The 26,494-nt window shown below is 40.0% G+C and overlaps 1 protein-coding gene across 30 annotated transcripts in view; it reads right to left on the reverse strand.

Annotated features, from left to right (window-relative positions):
- The window catches only part of HUWE1 (HECT, UBA and WWE domain containing E3 ubiquitin protein ligase 1), a 154,084-nt gene that overhangs the window by 68,445 nt on the left and 59,145 nt on the right, over nt 1–26,494 (reverse strand). For 21 of the 30 annotated variants that reach the window (XM_063702832.1, XM_063702831.1, XM_055376499.2 and 18 more), the window contains 14 exons: nt 25,969–26,119; nt 25,710–25,837; nt 24,957–25,097; nt 24,627–24,732; nt 22,999–23,241; nt 22,368–22,469; nt 21,805–21,885; nt 13,508–13,614; nt 13,138–13,315; nt 11,899–11,990; nt 10,679–10,890; nt 4,973–5,030; nt 3,646–3,822; nt 715–960 (listed from right to left, as the gene is read on the reverse strand). In XM_063702832.1, the coding sequence (XP_063558902.1) occupies nt 715–960; nt 3,646–3,822; nt 4,973–5,030; nt 10,679–10,890; nt 11,899–11,990; nt 13,138–13,315; nt 13,508–13,614; nt 21,805–21,885; nt 22,368–22,469; nt 22,999–23,241; nt 24,627–24,732; nt 24,957–25,097; nt 25,710–25,837; nt 25,969–26,119 (2,022 nt within the window). The remainder of the gene's footprint in view (nt 1–714; nt 961–3,645; nt 3,823–4,972; nt 5,031–10,678; nt 10,891–11,898; nt 11,991–13,137; nt 13,316–13,507; nt 13,615–21,804; nt 21,886–22,367; nt 22,470–22,998; nt 23,242–24,626; nt 24,733–24,956; nt 25,098–25,709; nt 25,838–25,968; nt 26,120–26,494) is intronic. The other 9 variants (XM_031006086.3, XM_055376513.2, XM_063702845.1 and 6 more) reach the window with 1 other exon arrangement.

Here is a 26,494-nt window from a genome sequence, read left to right on the forward strand (position 1 = left end):
TTTAATTCCTTGAATGTTTCATTTTCATTTTATTTCATTTAATAAAGAAAAGTCATAAAAATCAATCCCTAAGCTTTGTTAAGTAATTTAATTTTCTAAATCCTTTATACTTGTGCTTTTTTAAACTTCAGATTTGATTGATTCACAATTAACAGAGAACACACTCCTGCTCAATAGCATAAAACAGGGCTGTTGAACCCTGTTTTGTTTAATGTTGATACCATTAATCTTTAGAATCAATTATCTGAGGAATAAATGTAGTAAAACTGTGAGGACATACACAAAATGCCTTCTTTCTGGAACTATGGATTATGGATTACAGGTCAAACGTTTGATATGTAGAAAATTTTTAGTAATTTGTTAATTACCATTGATTTAAATGTTCTTTGGTAAAATGTCCTACCTATGCCATCCCATTATCAGACCTATAGGGACTCGTGGAAAGATTAGAAAGTACTACGGCCAGATGAATACCCAATTGATGTTTGTCTGTAATAACATGTTTCGCTCTCAAGAAAGTCCACTTCACCACATAATAAGTTATATAGTCACTCAACTTTTTGACAGTCAAAAAAATCTCATCCTAAATTGGACTGTTCTTTTAGCTGCTACCTCAGGCAGACCTCCTTTCAAGCATAGTAACCCTGCTAGGTGTATGCCCTAGATATTTCACTGCCTTTAAATTAATATGTTCACCCCTAAGGTTATTTTTACCTGTCCAACTCTGCAAGTATGAACAAACATCATGATGTAGGCATGGGCAGCAGTGAGTGCATGCAGCAGAGGTGTGGCCTGGGCTGAGAGGGTAGCATCAGCAACATTGCCTGCACAAGCCAGTTCTCGCAACAACACTGAGCCCCCAGGGGATTCAATGGGGCGGTGTAAGGGCTCCAGGGAGGAGAGGATGGAGTCCAACTGAAGGAGACCCTCTTGAAGGACTTTGGGTTCATGTGACAGTGTCTGAAACAGGAAGAATAATTAAAGTGTTAATATACAATGAACTTCAAATTCATCATGTCTTTTAATAGTCACAATGGAAGTGACAATTAAATGGAAGCCTCTCAGATTTTGGATATGGCCATGGTCTCTCACCTGGTAAATGGTGGAACCCAAATATAAGTCAGGTACAACATACCTTAACATCTCTTTCTAGAGCAACACACTACTTTCAAACTTGGTGAGCCAATAACACTTAAAAGCTTATGATGTTCAAACTGAATACTGTTACGGCAAGGATTCTACACTATAGGATTAATTCCAAATTTTGCTCGATAGGAAACAATGTTAGGCAAAGTTCCAAAGCATGGAAGTGAGTCACTATTACACTGTTCTTTTCTTCTTAAAACAAAAGCGATTATTCTGAGATAGGAATCAGGTAGGCAATTTGTTTTTATCAGACAACCCAAGGATTATACGACCCTTGTGATTTCCTCTCAAGTCTGGAGAAAAATCTGACAATAAAACACCACCACTTGCCATGCAAAGATAGGAGAAATCATGTGCCTTCCTATGGCTTTAAATAAATCTATCTATCCTTCCACAGCATCTTATAGGATATTTTCCCCTCTCTGTGATGAAGAGCATTTAATTCAATATTTCAAAGAGTAAAACAAAATAAACTAAATGAAGTCACGTCACAATTATGGATCTTTCCAAGTCTGTAAGCAAATGAATTTCTCATTCAGCAGGAATTACTTATCACTCTGCAGCCCAGCTAACAAAGGAGTTTCACAGATTTAATGCAATCACTATCAAAATTCCAATGCTGTTTTTTGTTTTGGTTTTGCAGAAATAGAAAAATCCCTTCTAAAATTTATATGAAATCTTAAGGGACCCCAAATAGCCAAAACAAGTTGGGGAAAAATTTTTGGAGGTCTCACTCTTTTTGATTTCTATTACAAAGTTACAGTGATCAAAACTGTGATACTGGCATAAAGACAGACGTAAAGACCAATGGAATAGAATAGAGAGCCCAGAATTAAATCTTCACATATATATGGTCAAATGATTTTTGACAAAGGTACCAAGACCATGCAATAGGAAAGGACAGACTTTTACCATATAAAAAATCTAATCAAAATGGATTAAAGACCTGAATATAAGAGCTAAGTTATAAAACTCCTAGAAGAAGCCACAGTGGGAAAGCTGCAAAACATCAGATTTGGCAATGGTTTTGTGGACACGACACCAAAAACACAGGTGTTTACACAGGCAACAAAAACAAAAAAAGAGAAGCTGAACTTTATCAAGATTAAAAATGTTTGTGAATCAAAAGACAACCATGAAAAGGCAACTCACAGAACAGGAAAAATATATGCAAATCATATACCTGAGAAGAAATTAGTATCAGGTATTAATACGTGTATAAGAATACACAACTCTTACAACTCAACAAAACAAATAACACGATTAAAAAAGAACAATGAATTTGAATAGACATTTCTACAAAGAAGATATACATGGATAACAAGCACATGAAAAGATGTTCATTATCACTAAGCATCAGGGAAATGCCAGTGAAAAACAAAATGAGATACACTTCCTACCCACCAGAATGGCTATTATCAAAAAACAGAAAATAAGTATTGGCTAGGATGTGGGAAAATTAGAATTAAAAGTAGAGTCTCAAAGAGTTACATGTACATCCATGTTCACAGCATCATTATTATTCACAACAGCCAAAAGGAGAAAGCAACCCAAGTGTCAATCAACAGATGAATGGATAAACAAAATGTGGTATATACACACAATGGAATATTATTAGGCCTTACAAGGGAAGGAAATTATGACACATGCTACATAATGGTTGAACCTTGAGGGCATTATGCTAAGTGAAAAAAGCCGGTCGCACACACAAAATATTTTATGATCCCACTTATATAAGGTACCTAGAGTAGTCAAATTTAGAGACAAAAAATAGAACGGTAGTTGCCAAGGTCTGGGGAGAGGGGAGGATGAGAAGTTCAATGGCAGAATTTCATTTTTGCAAGATGAAAAGAGTTCTGGAGATTGGCTGCACATCAATATGAATACACATAACACTACTGAACTCTACACTTCAAAATGGTTAAGATGATACATTTCATGTTATGTGTAGTTTACCACTATGAAAAAATAAAGAAGCTTCATTTTTGGCAAAATATGAGCAATGAACTACCATGTCAATTATGCTTAAAATACATGACTATCGGGCTTGAAAAGGGGGGAATTAAATATCGGCAATGAACTACATGTCAATTATGCTTAAAATACATGACTACCAAGCTTGAAAGGGGAGGAAAATACATGGTTAAACATAACCATAAACATAAAATGTGTTTAAAAAGCACCTATAACAAAGAAGGGTGAGGTACTAATAAAACCCAACTAGAAAAGCTTTCTTGGAGATACACTTTTCCCTCCAATAAACTCTAATGATTTAGAACTACATACCCAACTGATAAACAAAGAAAAAATACTTTGACTTTTCAATGAGAAATAACATGGCACACTATATATTAGTCACAAAATTCACTTATACAACATAACACAAATTTATTCATTATTTTTTAGTTGAAGGGAGACCATAGTAAAAACATATATACAGAAGTATCGCAAAATTGATTTCCAGAAAGAAATGAAAACATTTGGCCAGATGCTTCTTACCAATATGGATTTGCAGACACCTGCAACAGCCTGACAGGCAGCAGATGTGGGAAAGTCAATGGGCAGATTGGGAAGACCCAAAATGGTAACCAAAGGCAACAGTCCTTTCTGATTCACAAATTCCTGGCAGTGGTCATCTGTTGTATTGTTGCTCAGAATAGATTCCACAAATTTCATCTAGGTAATAAAAATTTTTTAAAGAAGTTAGAGCCTGACAGGTGGAACTAAATGGCCAGCCTGGAATAAGGATGGGGTAGCTTTCTAGTCATGATATCAGTGTTTTCTAGAGTATCAAAACCTCAGATAAACCAGATGTATGATACGGATTCTAAAACATCCAGGAAGTAAAGAATATCTACGATTTCTGCCCAATCTCCATTTTCAAGCACACCAAGAGTCAGATAATTCGAGATAACAGAGAAGTTAAGTGACTTGCTCAGGGCCACATTATGAATTAGTGGTACAATCATGTTTAATCTCTTAATTTGCTATTTAGTGCTCCTTGCCTACCTCTCTCCTGCAGGCAAACATCATGGAAAATTTCCCCCAAATGTGCTTATAATGCAAATGAAACGCATAATGCAAATGAAACACTGAACTCTGAAGAGTTTGTTTCAAACAAAGAATTTTTTTAAGAGTAAAAAAAGTAAAATGTGGGCAATAAACACACAGGCACAAGACAAACTATCTCTGGAAGTCTTGGAAGTGATTAGTAGGCTGAAACAAATGCTAAGAGGTCTCTCCCTTACTGGTAAACAATTCTGGGAGAATTCAAACTCTTCACTTTTTTGGTGAGATGCTCAGGAAGTAATGGGAAAAAAGGGGGAAAATATATGTTGGACACATTTGGAAAACATATTACAGGTTGTATATTTCATATTCGAAATGCTTGGGCACCATGAGTGTTTCAGATTTTTATTTTTGAATATTTGCATTATACAGTACAGGCTGAAAATGCTCCAGTGAGCATTTCCCTTCAGTGTTATGTTGGTACTCAAAAAGGTTCAAATTTTGGAGCATTTTGGATTTGGGATGATCAGCCTGTACTAGACTGGTAAAACAAAATCTGTTACAGATTCCTGTCTGGATTCTAATGGAGAATGGTAACAGTGAACAAAAAAATCTGGAATAAAAAATAATGGGGATCGTGTTGGCTAATTTCTGGCAAACCAGTCTAGAACAAAAACAAAAGGGTGGCACATCTTTCCCCTCTTAATTGGATTCCAATTAAAATGAATATGGTAATTACTGGACTCTGATAACGAAACACATTTTCCAGAAAAGCACATATACATCTTTACTCAGTTTGCCCTGTGTTGAATCTTACCACATTAAGGATGTAATCCATGAGGGGAATAGGAATACGTTCCTCTGTACCAACAACCCTGTTAGGGGAGAAAAGAGTGAGTTACACAGAAATTCACAATACCAATATTAAGAGAACAGAGGAGGAGGCACTGTATAAAATTCTAGGCCTTTTTCTATTTATTTATTCGCTTATTTTTTTGAGACAGGGTCTTGCTGTCACCCAGGCTGGAGTGCAGTGGCACAATCATCATGGCTCACTGCAGCCTTTGCTTCCCAGGCTTATGGGGTAGAGATGAGCCTTTAGACTCATATACCGCAGGAAAAAAACAGCTGAAATCAATCGTGAATCTACCTTTCCAAGCCTGACCAAGGTTGAAGGCATAAAGGGGACAACCAAGCCTTTAAAAACTCAACATTAGTATACATCACAAGAGAAGCTATCCTATCTTTGGCAAACTACTGTTAGGGAAATTTATCCACATGAGAACACTAAAAATAAGTTCAATTAAAAGACTCAACATTTGCTTGAAGAAAGAGGCTAGACAAAGAAACACTTAAACATCATACCATGTTTTTGCATCACGTTTAAAGTTATGGAGAGTAGGAAATAGAATTTAATTTAGTTCAAAGATTCATACACCTGAGGTCTCCCTTCCCTAACAATTGGTATTTGCAGCATGACAGTTCCTGAACTATCAAAAAACTGATCAGGTCTTTTGTCTTTTCAGTTGCTTCAATATTGCACAGCAGATGAGAAGGCTACAACATGCCACAGCTGCAGAAAATGCAGCTCAATGCAAAAAACTACACATATAGTATACTGTGATGAAACAAAATATACCTCTAAGATAAACCCCAGGAAGGAACAAATACTTTAGAAAATGGAGTATTTTGGACACAGGCCCTTGAAACAGATTTGGGCACAGGGTGCAGGAGAGTGGGATGGGGCAGAGACAGAGGGAGAGGTAGAGGAAGAAGATAAGAAAGTTGGCAAGAAGCTAGTAGTTCTCATCTTTGAGCAAGACAAAATGTAAACAAAGATTTGCCAGGCACAAGAACATTTGGCAGCAGAATATAGAACAGGAAAAGAGAGTGGAGAGGCATTATGAATGACTTCAGTGACAAAAATACCCAGAACCAGGTTTGGGTAGGATGTTGTGAACCTCCTCAATGAAAAATGTGGGGAAGAACTTTGTAGAAAGGGAGTATACCTATAAGGCAAGACTGAAATGATTCCATGAGAAGACCACAAACCTTTCTTTAAGTTCCTCCTCAGAACCACTGCAGCATTCCATGTTACTTATATCAATTACCTATATAGATCCACCTCTATCGATAAGGAGTGCAGGTGTGGATCCCGCCCAGAGACACCCAACCCTTTGAAGAAGCCAGATATAATGGCAAAGAGCCTAAGTAGTAAAATCAAATGAGACCTATATGCCCCCTTCATTTGCTACATGGAAACTGGGGAGAAGAACAGAGAGAAAGCAAACCAATAGTGGTTCTTAATATAATTTCAGGAATAAATTTGTTCAGTAAACACTTTTCTCCTTCCCCTCATCTTTTGGCTCTCAGGCCCAAGAAGCCATACAGGAATAATCAAAATGATCAACTCTTTCCAACAGGACTCAACTTACCAAATGATTTCAAGAAAAGTCCTTCTAAACTTCCTGTCTCTCTCCCTTTCCCCAAACATACACACATTCCCAAACTCTGGTCAATTTTCTGTATTTATGGTGGTGGAGCCCCAGCTCATGCCCCCATCAAAAGTAAAGGAGGATATCAATTTAGTGTCATAGTATGATGTATATGGGGTTTTTTGGGATGGGGGGATGGTCAGGTGCTTCCTCCAGCTTTTGAGGAGACAGCTGACTCTGACAAAGGAGCCCTCCCAGTGGGCCACATTTCAGGGAACAACTGCGTCTCTGCACTCATTGCCTTTAAATTCCAGACAATTGCTATTCAAGTTCTAAAGATGACAAAGACTTTATATAGTCCATTTCTTTCAAGCTGCTCATGAGTGGTGGGTGGTAAGCTAGGCACACTGATGCAATCAACCACAAAGTGAACCGTGATGCACCAACTACAAACCCTGGTTACTTAACTGCCAAGTATATTCATCCCCAGCAACATCAGATTTTCTGAGATCAAACAATTCAGAAGGCAGAAGAAAGGGGGCAAAAGACAGGTATTTAGAACTATTTGTGGTGAGTGAGTCTGAGTGTAGAAAGGCACCCCACGTACCTGGCGTAGACTATAGTGCCTAAGTTTCCTTACTCCAAATCTCCAGCACAAAACCATGTATTTCAAGAGTAAATACAAACACCATTTGCAAATACTAGCTGCTGATTTTGTAAAAAAAAAAAAAAAAAGAAAGGGTACTGTCTAAGCCTGGAAAAAACTCAGAAACCCAAGTCCATCAACAGGAAAATGGATAATCACTATACAATTATCACATAACAGAATACTACTCAGCAATGAAAAGTAACAAGTTGCTGACAGATGCAATAACATGGATGAACCTCCAAAACACATCAAACAAAGAAGTTAGATACAAGAAGGTATATACGTCAGATATAATATACACATAAGACTTTATATGATCATTTTATTTAAACATATTCTGGAATAGACATAATAATATGATGACAGAAGTAAGATGAGTAACAGCCTCAATTTTGGGCAGGGAAACTGGAAATGTAAAATCTGTATGGAAATCATACCTGAATTTAAACTGCTGATAAATTGGCCAGGTGTGGCGGTGCACACCTGTAATCCCAACACTTTGGGAGGCCGAAGTGGGTGGATCACATGAGGCCAGGAGTTTGAGGCCAACATGGCAAAACCCCATCTCTACTAAAAATACAAAAATTAGCAAGGCATGGTGGCACGTGTCTGTAATCCCAGCTACTCAGGAGGCTAAGGACCGAGAACTGCTTGAACTCGGGAGGCGGAGGTTGCAGTGAGCTGAGCTCGTGCCTCTGCACTCCAGCCTGGGTGATGTAGTGAGACTCTGTCTCAAAAAAATAAATAAATAAATAAATTAAATAAAATAAAGATAAAAGTTAATCATTTTATGTGTGTATAAGGCATTGGAAAACAGATGAGAGCATGGGAAACAGAAATTCGGAAGAACTATGGATATGGAGGAAGGGATGGGCAAGACTTCTGGGGAGAAGGGTGACACATATTCCAAATCTTTCTAAGCCCTTTCACCATATTGTGAGAAAGTACACAATTCCCCTATAACAATTGCCTGGGATAGAAGATAAAAAGAACTTTTGCTGTTAATATATTGTGGTTTTCAAAATGAAGCTAAGTTTAGACATTCTCTTGCTTTTTCTTCCTTCCCTAATAATTTACTTAGTGACCCAATCTAGGCCTCTGAAGATGGCAGAAGTGAAAAAATGTATGTGTCAACATCTGTGAGACTCCTGGATTATGCAAATGAGGCAGTGATGAGCATCCAGAATGTAGAAAACTACTGATACTGGGGTACAGTAACTACTAGAGTCCTCTGCATCTTAGAAGTTACATATAACTATCACTGTGGTAGAATATTAATGCTACTGGGTTTATATTTCTAATTTCTCTTCATTTTCATTCATGTCTCATTAGGCCTAGCTCTCTAAGCATTTAAGACTTCAGGAATCCTTAATTTAAGGCTCTTTATTCATTTCAATAAACAAACCTACTGACTACCTACTATATACAAAGTGATAGGGATACACTGGTGAATGAGGCAATGTCTTGCTCTTGAGGAGCTTATAGGTGAGTGAGGAAAACCATTAACATGTATGAATAATTTTAACAAAACTGTTGGGAGAACACAAGATTGAGTTCTCATTTGGAGGTAAAAAACCAACCAACCAACCAACCAACCAACCAACCAACCAACCAACCAACCTACCTCCTTCAAGAATAAGACATTTGAACTAGCCTTACAGAAATCTGGTGGATGTAAAAGGAGGTGATATGGGAATGGGGATGGCTGTGGATAGAACATAGTGATACATGATAGCCCAAGAAAGGAAAGGAGGGTAAACAAACGAGGGTAGTATGCTGATTAACTGTGTCAGCTTGAAATCTGGGCACATCAGATGTAAGGCATCTGGAAAATATCCAGGTAGGGACGTCACATGCAGATGAATATATATGAGCTTGAATTAAAACCACCACCACCTACACCTTAAAATTTTTCCTTATTTGTAGCCAGGAAAAGGAACCCCACACTCCAGTAGGGTCACTGACATTCAAGGGTGTGACAAAGGAAGCACTAAGACTCGTCTACAAAAAAAAGTCGTGCTTTTTTCCAGGGTGTCCTCCTCTTCTAGAAAAAGAACATTTAAAAGAGAACAAAAGATACTGCTAGAATGAAGATAGGTTTGCCTTCTCAGACAGGGTAAGGTATCTGTTCAACAAAGCAATATACTTAGTAGTTAACACCTCTCCTTAAAACACTTGACACCCACAGGCTCATCACTATTTAGAGTTCCAAGAGGACATACCAGTTTCCGATTCTAGGCCTTTGCTCCTGTTGTCAACTCCACCTTAAATTTTAAGTCCCAAGGTACCATTCAGGACCAGCTCAAATGCATTCATAGCTGTGCCTAAAATGCTCAAGCTTTTCTCAGAATGACTTACCTACACACTAAAAGACCACTTATTATATGAGCGAGTGCACGACTGTCCAGAAAGATCAATCCCATTTTCAGCATGCAGGTGACTAAAAGTTACAGGTATACAGTTACAGTTCATCCCTGGTATGTGAATACTGCTCAAAGAGCCTGGTGGACTACCCCCTACCAATCACTAAGCCTTTAAGCAAACTCCCTGCTTCCATCTAAGCAGTCAATTCTTGACTGTTTACAGTCATATAGTAAATTCCAAAGCCTTCTACTAATTAATCTGGAACGAACAGATAGTAACAAAATGAACAAAAATAAAAAAACAACAAGCAACAACAAATCCTCACACACCCCTTAAGGACTTCTTAGGAGACAGGCTTCAAAAGTACATTGTTTTTCACATGTGCCTGAAAAAAATCAAGCAGTCAATGATGTGGAATATCAAATCAACAAAGGGAAAATAAGGTCTCTGTGCAAAGTCCATTAACTTGATGGACCAAATTCTGATTCAATTTCATCAACAGCTTTTAAGAATGAGCACTTCCTGGCCGGATGCGGTACCTCACGCCTGTAATCCTAACACTTTGGGAAGCCGAGGTGGGTAGATCACCTGACGTCGGGAGTTCGAGATTAGCCTGGTCAACATGGTGAAACCTCATCTCTACTAAAAATACAAAAATTAGCCAAGTGTGATGGTAGGTGTCTGTAATCCCAGCTACTTGGGAGGCTGAGGCAGGAGAATTGCTTGAGCCCGGGAGGTGGAGGTTGCAATGAGCCGAGACTACATCATTGCACTCCAGCATGGGCAACGAGAGCAAAACTCTCTCTCAAAAAAATCAATAAAAATTAAAAATTAATTAATTTTTTTAAAAAAAGATCACTTCCTAAGGCAACCAATACAATTAAATACCAAAGCACAAATGACACACAAGGGTCAAAAAAGGAAAAACTAATACATTCTTAGAACCGGTTAGAACTTTAAAATGATCTAATACAACTCTCTTGCTTTTTATAGATGAAAGTGTTCATTAAGACTTAGAGAGGTGATAACATGCCCAAGATTATATGGCTAGATGATCTGTTCTGTAAACACTTACTGCTGATTAGGCTCAGTTTCATTTTGCTGGGTAGAATTAAAGCTCTGCATGGCCTGTACTTCCTCTTCCTCCTCATCCTCACTAGAGGCTTCTTCTGCGGCATGATTAGACCTTGGGGGAGGAGCAGTGGCAGTGCCATCTGCCTTCTGGATTGATGGCTTCTGACAGATGTATTTGGGGTCCCTTCCAAGATTACAGATTTCTTCAAGTAACTGAAAGGCACAGGAAATAAGATTACTTATTAGTAATCATGGAATGGGGAGGAGGAGACAGCTAACATATTTAGAGCGTTTTCTATGTGTTGTGTATTTGCCCAAACACTTTGTATACATGTTATATACATAATTCCCAGAATATGGTCATTAATTCCATTTTATAAACAAGGGAATAGAAGTGCTGCAAACTTAAATAATTTGTTGAGCGTCACACGGCTGTATAAGTGACTGACGAACCTGACTCCCTGTCCCAATTCACCAGGCACCAGGAACTTATATACCAATTTCAACAATTCTAAAAGGAAACTGGCAGAGCTAATAAGGCGGGGGTGGGGGGCAGCCACAGGGATCAACAAACGGAGACTAGAAAGGGTAATATGCTTTACAAACTTAATCTAAGCAATGTCTGCTTGTCCATATAATATATAAAAGAAATCATTATATACAGGTTACATTAAATGGAAAAAAATTTTTAAGGAAAACAATTCTCAATCTAAAATACTTTTTTTTTCTTTTTTTCTTTTTTTTGGAGACAGAGTCTTGCAGTGGCATGATCTCGGCTCACTACAACCTCCGCCTCCCGAGTTCAAGTGATTCTCCTGCCTCAGCCTCCAGAGTAGCTGGGACTACAGTCACACGCCACCAAACCCGGCTAACTTTTGTATTTTTCGTAGAAACGGGGCTTCACCATGTTGTCCAGGCTGGTCTCAAACTCCTGGCCTCAAGCGATCCACCAGCCTCAGCCTCCCAAAGTGCCAGGATTACAGGCGTGAGCCACTGCACCCAGGCTAAAAAAATTTTAACAGAGACTTCTTTCTAAGATGAACTAAAATGACAACATCTTTTTATAAAGGACCAACCTAAGGACATGGAAACAATGAGGCAGACATAATGCTCTTACAGCTATAGCCCAAGAATCCTAATGACCTCTAGTAGGACAATCTTCTAAAACCTTCCCCTTCTCTGCTCTCTCATGCTCATGGTCACATCCTTATCACTTTCTACCTTGATGATGGCAGTCGTTGCATCTGTTTTAAGGGTGGGCTGATGTCTCATGAGCTCATCGACAGCACTCCCCAGGTTGGATGCAGTATCCCCTTAAGGCAAAAAATGAACTGTTAGAATTAGAAAGACTGAAGAAAATAGAGCTTGGGCTCTTTTCTGTACCAACATATAAAGTGGAAAGAAGAAACTGAGCCTGGTTATGATTTTTTTTCCTTTAAAGACTTTATGTCACCCAGACTGGAGTGCAGTGTCACGATCTCCTGGACTCAAGCGATCCTCCCACCTCAGCCCTCCAAGTAGCTGGGACTAGAGGTGTGCGCCTCCGTGACTGGAGAAATTTTTTTTTTTTTTTTTTTTGGTAGAGATGGGGTTTGGCCATGTTGCCCAGGCTGGTCTCAAACTCCTGAGCTCAAGTGATCTGCCCACCTTGGCCTCCCAAAATGGTAGGTGTGTGCCACTGTGCCAGGCCAGGCTGTTGTGATATTTTTTTCCTATTTTTTTTTTTTTTTGGTTGTGATTTTCTAATGCCACAGCTTCTTTAATGAATTTACACCCAGCCCCTATCCCCCCAAATCACTAGGGAAAAGGAAGGAATCAGTTTAGTAAACTATTTTAAAGTAACTATGTGTGCTGCACTCTACTCTGGCAATCTTTGCTGTCAAGATCTAAACTAGTATTACAGAGTGAGAGAGAAGAAAGATGTACAAACCATTAACCCTCTGGCTGCTCCAGTTAAGAATGATAGTGTCTAAATGCTACAGTGGTGGCTGAAAAGTACAAAGCACATTTTTGAAAACTGTAATCTTTCTGGAGCCCTACCTTTTTGCTAATAATCTCTCAATGATCTGGTCTCAAGTATACTGAGTAAAAAAAAACTATCCATGGGTCGTTATCTTAGAGAGTTGGACATCAGAACACTAGATTACCAGATGAACACCTCAGGACTCCATATTTCTCATTGCTGCAGACCAGATGGTGAACCTGGAAATCTACCACTGCTTCTTAATACCTATTTTCTACCAGTACCATGAAAGTACAATGGTGAACTGTTGAGAAGCATGGAATTATTATGAGCAGAGAAGCTGAAGTATTCCTTCTGAAGTATAATAGAATGTATGATGATAATTCCCATTAAACTTAGCACACCTAACCAGTAAAACGATGAGAGAGATGATCAAGGAAGAGTTTCCTTGCAAACTAAATCAATTTTCTACTATAAAATAAATCTTAACAACTTACCAAGGGGATCAGAACTTCTCCTCCTCCGCATGGCTGGGAGGTAATCTGGAGACAGAAGAACTTTGAAGAGGCGTTCAAAAGGCTGACACTGAACAAAAGACTGAAGACCTCGGGCATTCAAACAGAGTGCACTGAATACATTTGGGAGGGAGCCAAGGACTTCACGGGTAGCAGGAACCTAAAGAGAAAACAAAGTGAGCTTGAATGCATCTAAAAGAGTGTAGATGCTAGGAAAATCCGGCCATGGGTATCAAGCTGAGATAGAAGGAATTTTGACAACCAGGTCCCAATTAGATTCAACACTACACACAGAAGAGATAGGATTTTCACGCCCTAGGACATTCTTTACAGAGTAGCAGAAAAGACTTACATCTTTGATAAGCAGTGCATGCAGCATGACATCTGTCAATCCATTGTCCTGGAGTGAGGAGAGCAGTGATGGTTCTTGAAATACAAACACAGTCACCACTTCAGTAGCTAAAAAAAGATGAGAAAATATGGAAAACTGAGAGATTCCTCACAGAAATTGAAAACAAAACACCAAAAGCTTAAAAAAAAATACATACTCAATGTCTAGCAATTTAAACCCTTGTGCTTACTATGAAATTAAAGATCCTAATACTGCTCCATCAGAGATTCAGTACTATAAAGAATCTAGTGACTACACTTACAGGATTTTTATGGGCATATTTTTACATAAATGAGGTTACACTGTTTTATACATTTTGCTTTTCCCCCACAACTGTCACACCGTATAATGTCCTCTCCCGACACAACGACCCATTCATTTTGAATGGCTGCCTACTATTCCACTAAATGCATGTACCACATGTATAAAAACCAGTCCTCAATTGTGAAAATGATAAACCTAAACATATATCCGTTTTTGTCTGCTTTTAACAGGAAAAAAAATCTATGATGTAGGCTTGCTGGGTTAAAGCAAATGCAAGCTTTACTGATGAAAATAGATAAACTGCCTCATACAAAGGTTATTCAACAATTTTAAACTATCACCAGCAATGCGAGAGTCCTTGAGTATTAATCTGACCAGTTTTTGACATTATAATATTTAAAAATGTGCAGTAATAACTACCAAAGCTTCTGGAACATGGGAAAAACTCTACTCAAGAGGAAATAGTACAGCATTAAAGTATTTATTAAAAAGTAACCAAACAAGCTATGAAGAATTAACGGAAAAAAGAATTCAGTGAAACCGAAAGCAAAAAGGATAAACAAAGCCAATATCTAGCTTTGTGAAGACACTGGAAAAGCTTATAAACCTATAGAAAATAGAGCAATAATATAAATTAGAAAAAACAGCAGTAATATACATTAGGAATGAGAAAGGAGATTTAACTAGATACAGAAAAAAAAATTTTATTCTACAAAGTGTATGCCAACAAGTGAAATAATATAAATTAGAAAAAAGAGCAGTAATATACGTTATGAATGAGAAAGGAGATTTAACTAGATACAGAAAAATATATTCTACAAACTATATGCCAACAAGTGAAATGTATAGTTTAATAAGAAAATGTCATAAAAATCAAATCTCAGGAAGTGACAGCAAAGCAGACTAGACCAATAACAAGAATTTTTTTTTTCTTTTTTTTAGACGGAGTCTTACTCTGTCGCCCAGGCTGGAGTACAGTGGTGCAATCTCGGCTCACTGCAGCCTCCACTTCCTGGGTTCAAGCAATTCTTCTGCCTCAGCCTCCCGAGTAGTTGGGATTACAGGCACCCAACACGCCTGGCTGATTTTTCCATTTTTAGTAGAGATGGGGTTTTTACCAGATTGGCCAGGCTGGTCTCGAACTCCTAACCTCAGGTGATCTGCCCGCCTCGGTCTCCCAAAGTACTGGGATTACAGGCGTGAGCCACCGTGCCTGTTCCAGAATTTTTAAAAGGGGAAAAAAAAAAAAAAATCCAGGTAATAGAGAGGCACCAAGCCAATAGTTTTATTAAACCTTCTAGGAATAATTAAGACAAAGCTTCCCAACTCATAAGACTACAATAACTACAGTAACTTTAATTTAAAAACCTGACGAAGAGGAATATACATACAACACCCATAAACCATGTATACAGAACAAACTTGTTTATGGTGATGCCTAAGATCTAAAAGAAACCAGAGGATTTTCTATTCAAGATGGTGAATACAGCATCTCTCCTTTATCCCAAATGCTAGGAGAATGGCAGATATATAGCAGTTACCGGGGACCAACAGTTTTCAATGGCCTTTGGGATTCCTCATGGGCTATAAACTTCTGAAAAATTTAAGTCCTTTCTGGGGTTCCTATTGGTATGATACTCCCCTCGATTGACTTACATTTGTAGAAATGTATGAATTCTATAGTTACTAAAATTGAGTATTTAAAAACTAAAATTAGTGTTCTACAAGCAATTACTAAGACATCAAACCTGTTATTTTATCAAGAAGTCGCAACGACACTATGCACTGGGGACCCCTATACAAAAACACTGATAACCAAGAATTAGAATTGAAGGGTATATACACACACAGAGCAACCAGCTGTGTGTGGAACCAAGCAACTAAGAAATGGAAAAAAGGTAATTAGGGTTTCCAGGAGAAAGTTAAAAGGAATCAGAGAAATAGGGAAAAAAAAAAAAAAAAAGCAGAAGCAGGAACTATATACAGATAAGAACAAGAACCAGTGTGACACCACGGTTATCTACAATAATGTAGCATTAGAATACAATGAAGAAAACAGCCACCAACTTCTGAAAGAGAAGTCTGACACCTTAAAAATTACCCACAGATGTACTTCAATAGAACTGAAAATGAATCCAATAGAGTTTGGAAAGTCAAGGTTACAGAGAAGAGAGTAAAGGAAGGCAGAAGGTCATCACAGTCCCTGGGCCCAAATGCCATTGCATCCCCATGCCACTAGCCCTACTCAAACCCTAGCCTCCCAATATGTTCTTTGTGCCCTGTCGTGCCACTGGCATCATCACCAGTGGGGGCTCACCATACCAGAGGTAAACACTCCTTTTCTCACTGGCAAATCAATTTTATTGAGCCACTGCCCCAATCTGCTGGCACAAATCGCTATGCCCTCACAACTGATTGTTATACAGACCCATTCTTGGCTTATCCTTCCTGCCCAACTACTGCCAACACCACCACTATTATAGCCCTCAGTTAGTTCCCTTTGGGCTTCTGGTAACACCGACTCTGACCAGGGTATGTACGTTACCGCTCATTCAGTCTGGGCATGGGCCTTTTCAAACAAGGCATCACCTTGGAGCTTCCATTTGTCTTTTTTTTTTTTTGAGACAAGGTCTCACTCTGTTCCCCAGGCTAGAGTGCAGGGGTGCAATTATAGCTCACTACAGCCTCAACCTCCAGTACTTAAGTGATCCTCCCACCTCAGCTTCCTGAGTAGCGCACCAGCATGCCCTGCAAACATTTTTATTTGTTGTAGAGACAGGATTTCACCATGTTGCCCAGGCTGGTCTCAAACTCCTGGGCTCAAGGCTCAAGCAATCTGCCTGTCCCAGCATCCCAAAGTGCTGGGATTACAGGTGTGAGCCAGTGCCTGGCCCATTTGTTGTACTGTTCACAGAAAGCAGGCCTAATAGAGGCATAATGGCTTGTTCAATGCTCTCTTAAACTTACAAAATGGACAATGGTCTCTTAAATGGATCTCTCTTTTGCCAATTGCCTTAGTTGTATGACATCTGAAAAAACACAATTAGTGCTTCCTTTGTCCCCTTTCTAGCCTCAAAATGAGATACTTTCCATCTATGAGTCTATAATACCCAAACAGAATCCCCCTCACTTAACGACACCTCCTCATTTGATATCGGTGCGATCCACGGTGGACAGGAGCCTAGGTTGAAAGTAGGTAACAGGATGGGACCCACAGAAAATTGAGGGCCCTCACCCTCTAAGACTATGCAGAAGGTCTCTGCCAAAGTCCTTTCCTAATATGATGGTTTTAAAGGACTGCTAACTGGAGATCCCTCTTCATAGGAAATGAAGGTCTTAGTCTCTCTGCCTGGGTTGACATACACAACTGTATGGTTCTTCCAAAGAGGAAAGAAAAATCTTAAGTTAGTTCCTAGTACCAACATTCTTAGACAGGAAGCCAGTTCTGGAACCACCTTATTACAGAGGTATTGAATGGGAGACTATTGCACGATATGGGATGGCAATGCCTGTGATTTCCATAATAAACTGGCACTTCGGCATGCCAAAAGTCTACGCACCACAGGCCTGAAAATATCTTTGTGGAATATTCTGGTTCTAGTTGGCCTGTCTATACCTCATTTGGCTCATGGTCTGGGTCTGGGATACTACTACCCCAGCTCAATGCCAAACTTCTTGGGCTCCTTTTTGCCCATGCTGTGATCCCACTTGTTTAGGGGTAATCAGTGCATAGCTTCCCTATCTGAAATTATTCTAAAACTCTTGTAGGCAAAGGGATACTGAGTTACTTTTATAATAATTTCTCAAGTGCGAGCCTAGGGCTTCTATCCATCCAGCATACCAAAGCATCCTAGATGATGATTTCAGTACAACTGACAGTCCCAGCCTTGATGCTAACACCCTCGGTAATGCCCTTGTAACTGCCCCCACATGACTCATCATAACTCCACTGCCCCATCAACTCTTTGACAGCCCACACTCCACTTTCACTATTTACACTCTAATTTCACTATTCCAGTCACTACCTATATTTCCTGCTTCCCCTCACTCAACCTGATAGATTGTATCTATGTATTAGTAACAGAGAATGCCACCTACATACTAAACCTCCAGCAATATTAACAGATACCCTAGCCCAGGCAACTACTCATACAACTATATCTTGTTCCCTTGGAGAATTTCAATACTCATATTGACAACTTGCTACACTCTCTGGTTAAGTGGTCAATCATAAGCATGATGACGTTAGCATAGGCTACAAACAGACTCGAACAGATAACATGAGGGGTAAGGCAGGAAGTGAGAAAGAAGAGAGGGGAGTTGGGGAAGTTAAATGGGATACTACAAATGAAATACAGGTGGCTAAAAGTGGCATAGAAGAGCCAGAGGTCGGACACGTGAGGGAAAAGGAGTCAGAATATTTAGTGGGTTTGAGTGTGAAATTATAAGCAGGACATCGTGACCTCACTGGGTGCTTCCATATTAAACTTCCCCCTTAAGGATTTCATGTCTTTCCCAGCCTCTGCCACCAACTGATAGTACATACAATGATGCCCCCCTGTTGAGAATGTCCACCCTGATATAAGTTTGCCCCCTAGAAACTCCAACTTCCGAGGAGCCCCTCTGCCCGGCCAGCCGCCCCGTCCGGGAGGGAGGTGGGGGGGGGTCAGCCCCCCGCCCGGCCAGCCGCCCCATCGAGGAAGTGAGGGGCGCCTCTGCCCGGCCGCCCCTACTGGGAAGTGAGGAGCCCCTCTGCCCGGCCAGCCGCCCCGTCGGGGAGGGAGGTGGGGGTGTCAGCCCCCCGCCCGGCCAGCCGCCCCGTCCGGGAGGGAGGTTGGGGGGTCAGCCCCCCGCCCGGCCACCCGCCCCGTCCAGGAGGGAGGTGGGGGGGTCAGCCCCCCGCCTGGCCAGCCGCCCCGTCCGGGAGGTGAGGGGCGCCTCTGCCCGGCCGCCCCTACTGGGAAGTGAGGAGCCCCTCTGCCCGGCCAGCCGCCCCGTCCGGGAGGGAGGTGGGGGGGTCAGCCCCCCGCCCGGCCAGCCGCCCCATCCGGGAGGTGAGGGGCGCCTCTGCCCGGCCGCCCCTACTGGGAAGTGAGGAGCCCTTCTGCCCGGCCACCACCCCGTCTGGGAGGTGTACCCAACAGCTCATTGAGAACGGGCCATGAGGACAATGGCGGTTTTGTGGAATAGAAAGGGGGGAAAGGTGGGGAAAAGATTGAGAAGTCGGATGGTTGCCGTGTCTGTGTAGAAAGAAGTAGACATGGGAGACTTTTCATTTTGTTCTGTACTAAGAAAAATTCTTCTGCCTTGGGATCCTGTTGATCTGTGACCTTACCCCCAACCCTGTGCTCTCTGAAACATGTGCTGTATCCACTCAGGGTTGAATGGATTAAGGGCGGTGCAAGATGTGCTTTGTTAAACAGATGCTTGAAGGCAGCATGCTCCTTAAGAGTCATCACCACTCCCTAATCTCAAGTACCCAGGGACACAAACACTGCGGAAGGCCGCAGGGTCCTCTGCCTAGGAAAACCAGAGAACTTTGTTCACTTGTTTATCTGCTGACCTTCCCTCCACTATTGTCCTGTGACCCTGCCAAATCCCCCTCTGCGAGAAACACCCAAGAATGATCAATAAAAAAGAAAAAAAAAAAAAAAAAGAAACTCCAACTTCCAACCTCTTGGGCTACTGATTCTTCTGTGTTACAACTCCTGCTCAGCAGGGTTATACATTTTATTCAGCGATCCTGTTCCCTTCTACCCATACAAGCTGACCTATGTACTATGGACATTTAGTGCCCAGGGCACCTCAAATTCAACTAGAAAGTCTAGCTGTTTTATCAAGTCTTGCCACAAAAAGGAGCACTTTTTACCTATTCTGGGCCTCATCAGAATCTTTGGTGTAACGGGCACAAGTTTAGGTATTTCCAATTCTGTAACACAGACTCAACTCATAGAGGTTACCCAGACATGTTGTAACTCCTGGCAGACCACATTAACCAAACAGTTCAGGCCTTAGAAGCCCTCAATGAGGGACAAAGCAGTTTAGTTACTATGATAGTTGATAACAGACTGGCAGGAAACTACCTACTGGCATTTCAAGATAGTGCTTGTGCCTTAAAGGGACTTCCTGTTGCATGATCATTAATAAAGAAAAGGTATCCAGAATAGTTCAACAAAAATAAACCCAAACTGCCAATTATATTGTTAAAATACTCCAAGAGGTTCTCAGAACTCCCTGATGTCTTTCCTGGGCCATCTCCTTCCACCTGGAGTGAAAGGCTCTGTACTATCATTTGGGGAGCTAAAATAACAATGGCTAGTCTAATTATTTAGGTTTCGCTTTGCAAATTTGTTCTCTCTCAAGTACAAGTGTATTTTATAGGAAAACTGGGAGGTTGCTATGCTAATTTAAATGTCAGGGACGAATTAAGAAAACCATAGGGAAGGAAGTTGGACCTTCACTGACCTTTGATTTAGTGCTCTAAGTCTCATTTCCTGCCCGTGTCCCTCACTTCTGGCATCATCTTCATAGGGCTCACCTGCTCACCACTATCCCAGCACCTAAGCACTATATCCTCTTGCTGCCTCCCTCTTTTAAACAATATCCCTGTCAATGGCAATTGCTCCTTCTTCTAAGCTTCCCATTTATAGAAAAATGCCTGTGTATCCTTTTCTCTTTCTCTCTGTTCTGGACTTTCTCCCAGAAGACAGGCATTCTCCCTGCCCCTGGCCTTGAGACGTCCCCACCGTAAAACAAATCTTAAAAAAAAAAAACAAAAAAACCCCAAAGAACTATTGTCTGAATTTTGCCATCTGAACATAACCTTAGCAGAGAGCTTTTCCATAGCATGGTAGAGTTGCTACACCACAAGAAAACTTCCTCAACCTGACAAAATTGACAAAACCTTCAACACAAAACCTCTGCTAACTTCATTCTTAATGGTAAAATATTAAATGCTTTTCCCTCTAAATTCAGGAACAAAACAAAGAGGCCCATTCTTATTTCTATCCAGCACTGTATCAGAAATCTTTGCTAATGTCATAAGACAAAAAAATAGCACAAAGACCATAAACAAAGTAAAAATGCATTTGCAGATGACAAGATTATGTAGAATATTCTAAGAAAACAAAACAAGTATGTACTAATAAGTGAACTGTGCAAGATTAAAAGATACAAGGTTAATATACAAAAATCCTAAATTTCTTCAGCAAGGGGGCAAGGAAGTATCTAAGTTGTAGTAGCCAAAACTAGTCTCCCCAACACCCCAAACTGTAAAACACAATGCTTGCTACTACAAGGAGACTTTCCCTATTTCCACGTCTCCTACTAAATTCCTTTAGCGTTTTAAGAATTCTAGCACAGATAAACAAAATGTATGATAATGTTACTTACTACAAATGTACTACTTATCGAAGGTATATTTAGCACCCAGAAAATAGGTATTTACTTAAAACTGAATTCTGACCTTTATTTCATCACCAATAAGACAGATATCTACCCGGCCTCTCTGTTTTATATCCTTGCATGATTTTACTATTGACATTTGTCTACTGTCCAGGTAGACAGTAGAGATGGGGTTTTGCCATGTTGGCCAGGCTGGTCTCAAACTCATTACCTCAGGTGATCTACCCGCCTCGGCCTCCCAAAGTGCTGGGATTACAGGCAGGAGCTTCCATGCCCGGCCTCTCTGTGTTTTATATCCTTGCAGGATTTTACTATTCATATTTGTCTACTAAAAACACAAAAATTAGCCAGGCATGGTGGCAGGCACCTCTAATCCCAGCTACTCGGGAGGCTGAGGCAGGAGACTCGCTTTAACCCGGGAGGCAGAGGTTGTAGTGAGCCGAGATTGCGCCACTACACTCCAGCCTGGGCAACAGAGTGAGACTCTGTCTCAAAAATAAATAATTAAATAAGTAAGTAAGTAAATACAGAGAGAAAGAGCTCTGCCAGGTTATCCCAAATTGTTATAACCAACTATCAACTCCACTTACCTAGGAGGAAGAGTGATGGGCCATAGTATTCTGCATTGCTGATGATGTGTTTCAGGGAGGTAGGCAGAGAACCATCCATCACTAAAAGAAAAGTGAACATTATGGAGAATATGAATAGTCTGGAAAGGTGTGAGGAGTGGGGATAATTGAGTGATATGTTATGTATTATCACACTGTGGTCCTCAAAGCCTGTGTTAATTCTAATCTAATGGCCCCCAGTTGTCTCCTCCTATTTTATTATTTGTCCATGCAATAGGCTTTCTAACATGGGTTAAAAAAAGAAAGAACACAAACACTTAAGAGTCAGAGAGGGGTAATAAGACGGAATTAAGCACAGAGTCAAAAGCTGGAAAAGGGGAAAAAAAAGGGTAAATCATTATGAAAATAGCTAAGCAACACTTACATCTAGGAAAAGTGACACAAAACAACTAAAAGCTATTGAAAATGGCATGGCCTTTACCAAAGACTGCCTCGTAAAACAACAGGTGCCAGAATAGTATGAAAAGAACCAATCTTTGAGAGAGTAAAATATCCTCCAAAAAAAGTTATCTGGAATCAAATACCATGTCGTATGCCATCTGAGAAAGCAGGGTCTTGGATGGCCTTCTTGAGGAAATTCAACATGGATTTCAGAAGTGCTGCTCGTTGTGGAATACACTGGACTCCTGGCAATGAAGAAAGACAAAAGAATTATGCTGAGTTCGCCATTAAACCACAATGATCAAGCACATAAAACAAAATTTTAAGAGATCCAAATACACTATAATAAAATTAGAAGACATTTGAAGTGAGGTCTCTGAATGTTAGGAAGAATACTTAATTAAGCTTTGAAATTGGAAAAATTACTAATACTTTTAATTGTACCAATACTAAAAGTCTAAAGTAAAAAAGAAAAATTACAAAGTAAAAAGGTTCAACTTTTTTTTTTTACCTCACTCAGTTCCCATTTTGGATATTATCTGCCCTCCAACATGGCTGTTTTGATAATCAATGTGCAAATTGTTGGAAAAGTATAAAATGCTATGAAAGACATGTTAATATAAGAAAATGGAACACCAGAATGGTGAAGGAGCATGAATAGTCATGGGATGCTAACCTCCAAATGTACCATTTAAGTTCTGCCTAAAGCCGCCTTCTTCAATAGTTTAATAACTCTACCACTCTGAAAGACTGCACATCTATGTGTGTACGCACCAGGACGGGGGCCAGGGCCAGGGCCGGGGCCAGGGCCGGGACCAGGACCGGGGCCGGGGCCGGGGCCAGGGCCGGGGCCGGGGCCGGGGCCGGGGCCGGGGCCGGGGCCGGGACTGGGACCAGGGCTGGGGCCAGAAGAGATGTTAGTGCTGCTGCTGGAACCTGATGCCCTTAATTCAACATCCAGCCTGTGCTCCATAGAGATGGATGAGCCTGGACTGCTTTCCATAGCCACATCTGCAACTAAAGTACAAATTATGATAAAGAAACTTACTAGAATAAAAGGTACCACAAAAAGAAAAATTTTGTTTGAGAAAATTTCTTCCATTAATGTGAAATGAATATAAAAATGAAGATCAGGAATACTGAACCCCAAAATGAAAATATATCACTAGTTGCATGTATTAATACGTACATACATACACGTGTGTGTGTGTGTGTGTGTGTGTGTGTGTGTGTGTGTGTGTGTGTGTAAATTAACAATCCTACAGAAGTCCTTCAATATTTCTCACCTACCAAATTGGGGAAGAGGGGGAGAGTGGTAAGTAAAATGTGCAATTTCATATACTACTAGTTGGTAGTATACAAATAGGTACAGCTTTTCAAAAGAGTAATTAATAAATATAAAAAGCATGAAAAGATTAATACTCAATATTCCGATCTGGAAGAATGTCTATGAAACACTGAATGAGCAATGCAAGATGAACAGTATGTTTATGATCTCATCTTCCCATTCTAAAATACTACATACATACTTAACATCAACATGTATTGGAATATGCATAAAAAAGCCTGGAAAGATCCGCACCGAAACTAGTAGCTATGGTAGGTAAGTGAGCATTCATTTTTACTTTATACACTTGAATAACTGAGTATAAGATACACAATCATTGACTACAGTTTATAAAATGTATTAAGGCTCCATCAGTGATAAAATACTATTTACATTTTGAAATCACTGCAGCCTCAAACTCCCAGGCTCAGATGATCCTCTCAATTCAGCCTCCCAAGTAGCTGGGACCACAGGTGCATGCCACCCCACCCGGCTAAGTTTTGTATTTTTCGTAAAGACAAGATTTTTGCCATGTTGCCCAGGCTGGCCTCGAACCCCTGGGCTCAAGTGATGTGCCAGCCTAACGGATGTTGTTGCCTACCCAACAACCTTTTTACCTCTCCTTTCTCTTCTCAAAATAGGTAAAGTTTTAAAAGGTCCCATTTTAGTCTCTCTCTCTCTCTACCAAGCATATTTCTAACACCTAGGATGTTATCAGGCACTGCAGCAGTGAAAAAGACAATATCCTGATCCCATGGAGCTTGAATTTTAGTAGAAATAAGACAATAAGAAATACATAAGAAAATTACGTGATGAAATAAAACAGATTAACACCACAGCTATAGCATCTGCTTTACCTGCCATCTCTACTCCAAAGAACTAGTACCTTTCTTTTCTTATTATCTTTGTGAAAAACAAATTTGCAAATCACTTACATAGAAAAAAAATTTTTGTTGCTGGAAGTATATACTCAAGTTAATTGTGTACTTTGGAATTTATGAGGAAGAATGAAAACTGGGGTGGGATGACAAAAAATCTCAAGCACAAAAATACTGACTTAATAACTGTTAATTACCATCCATATCAGTTTCCATTTCCTCTCCTTCTTGTGTAGTATTGGGTCTCTGGATCTTTGGCTTGATCACAAATGGACATTCTTTTCGGCACAAATCTACTTCATGCTACAATCAAGAGAAAGGTTATAAGAAAATCAAGTATATATATATATATATATATATTTCAGGGATTAAAAACTATTATAATGGAAAAACACTGCAAGCAGATACACAGTTGATTTCTAGAAACAGAAGAGACTGTAAGATCGCTCTTTAGGGTTATCAGGACAATCCTTAGGTTCAGCTCTGAGTATTAAATTCTGTGCAAAGTATTCCTTGTATAATAATACCTCAAGTCTATAAATGAAGATAGAAAGTCCACTATGGGATTGAAAAGCTGCCATATCCAGGTTGGTGATAAGGTCAACCACTCTGACGGCTCTGGTGACAAATGTTATCTGGTCCTGTTCATCGCCAAGAAACTTTATGACCTATCACGGAGAAAAAGAGGCAAAAACAATGAACTATAAAGACACAAAGTTGTAAAAATTGCATGCTTTTGTATACATGTAGTCTGGGGCCTCAGTAAGGCAGCACAGTATAGGGGGAAAACATGTGTTTTATTTTTGGTGCCTGCCAAATGACAGTTCTATGACTTCTGCAACTCAACCTCTGAGGTAATGGGGACATCAATTACTTTGCAGGATTAAGTAAGATATTTAGGGAGAAAAAAGCTGGTGCTCATTGCCCTGCACATAGTAAAGGCTATTACTACTACAACACAACTTACAAAGTACCCTGACATATATTTTCCCTATGGTTGTGTAAAGGCATGATAACATGTGGCAATGTTTTAACCAGAACCCATGACCTCCTGACCATTCTACACTATGATAAAAGTCTCAATGATGGAAGTAGCTGCTCTTAAACATTGTTAATGAGATAACTAGAAAGCCAAACTGGCCTTCTACTTAAGTATAACTTTTTCTGGATAAGCTTTCTTATATTATTTGCCCTCACTGTGAAACACCCCAAACTTGCATCTCTACACCCTTAGTTGATTTCCCCATGTAGTTTAAAAAAAAAAAAAAAAAGTACAGCACCTTCAATAAGGCTTCCATCATTCCACAGGAGACCAAGGCTTCACCACCAGCATCGTAGCTGGCCAGATGGTATAAAAAAGAGAAGAGAGCAGTGGCAAACTGGTGAGGGTATGGATCCATGGAAGGATCTACAAGGGAGGTGGGGAGAGGGAGAACAAAAACAAGCTCAAAATTGCTGTTAAGCAGGCAGGATGTTAAAAAGACAAAGGCAGAGGGCAAATGTTTCTTCCTGCCTAAGATAATCACCATCAAAACTTACCAATCATGGCCTGGATACAGTTCCTTACAAGCACTGGCAAAAATCCATGGTAGGAGGCAGTTCCAGTACAGTCAATAATACTGCTGAGTTTGGGAGTTCTCTCCAAGTGGACAATTGATGTTAATGTTCGTAAAGAAGCCGCTTTAATCTCCTATTAAATTAGAAGGTAAACACATAATGTGTCAAATATAATAAGATGACTGAACCAAGTTCCAGTCGCTAATACCCAAACTTTAAAATATAAGTCATTCTACTGGTAACTGCTTGAGGGGATGGAGGTCTGTTGAGAGCAACAATGAAAATCTAGTATTTGTTAGTTTTGCAGTTTAATACCCAAAGAGGGAAGTACTGGGAGTTCTTTCTAACCCTCTGGGAAAAACCAAAAGGCAAACAAGTATAAGCCTGATATACAGAGAACATTAATGCAGGATCCCTGATTCAAAAATCTGAAATATTCCCAAATCCAAAACTTTGGGAATACCTGCATGCCAGAAGTGGAAAATTCCACACCTGATCTCATGTGACA

Source organism: Gorilla gorilla, chromosome X (genome assembly GCF_029281585.2).
Source record: "Gorilla gorilla gorilla isolate KB3781 chromosome X, NHGRI_mGorGor1-v2.1_pri, whole genome shotgun sequence".
Lineage (NCBI taxonomy): Eukaryota > Metazoa > Chordata > Mammalia > Primates > Hominidae > Gorilla > Gorilla gorilla.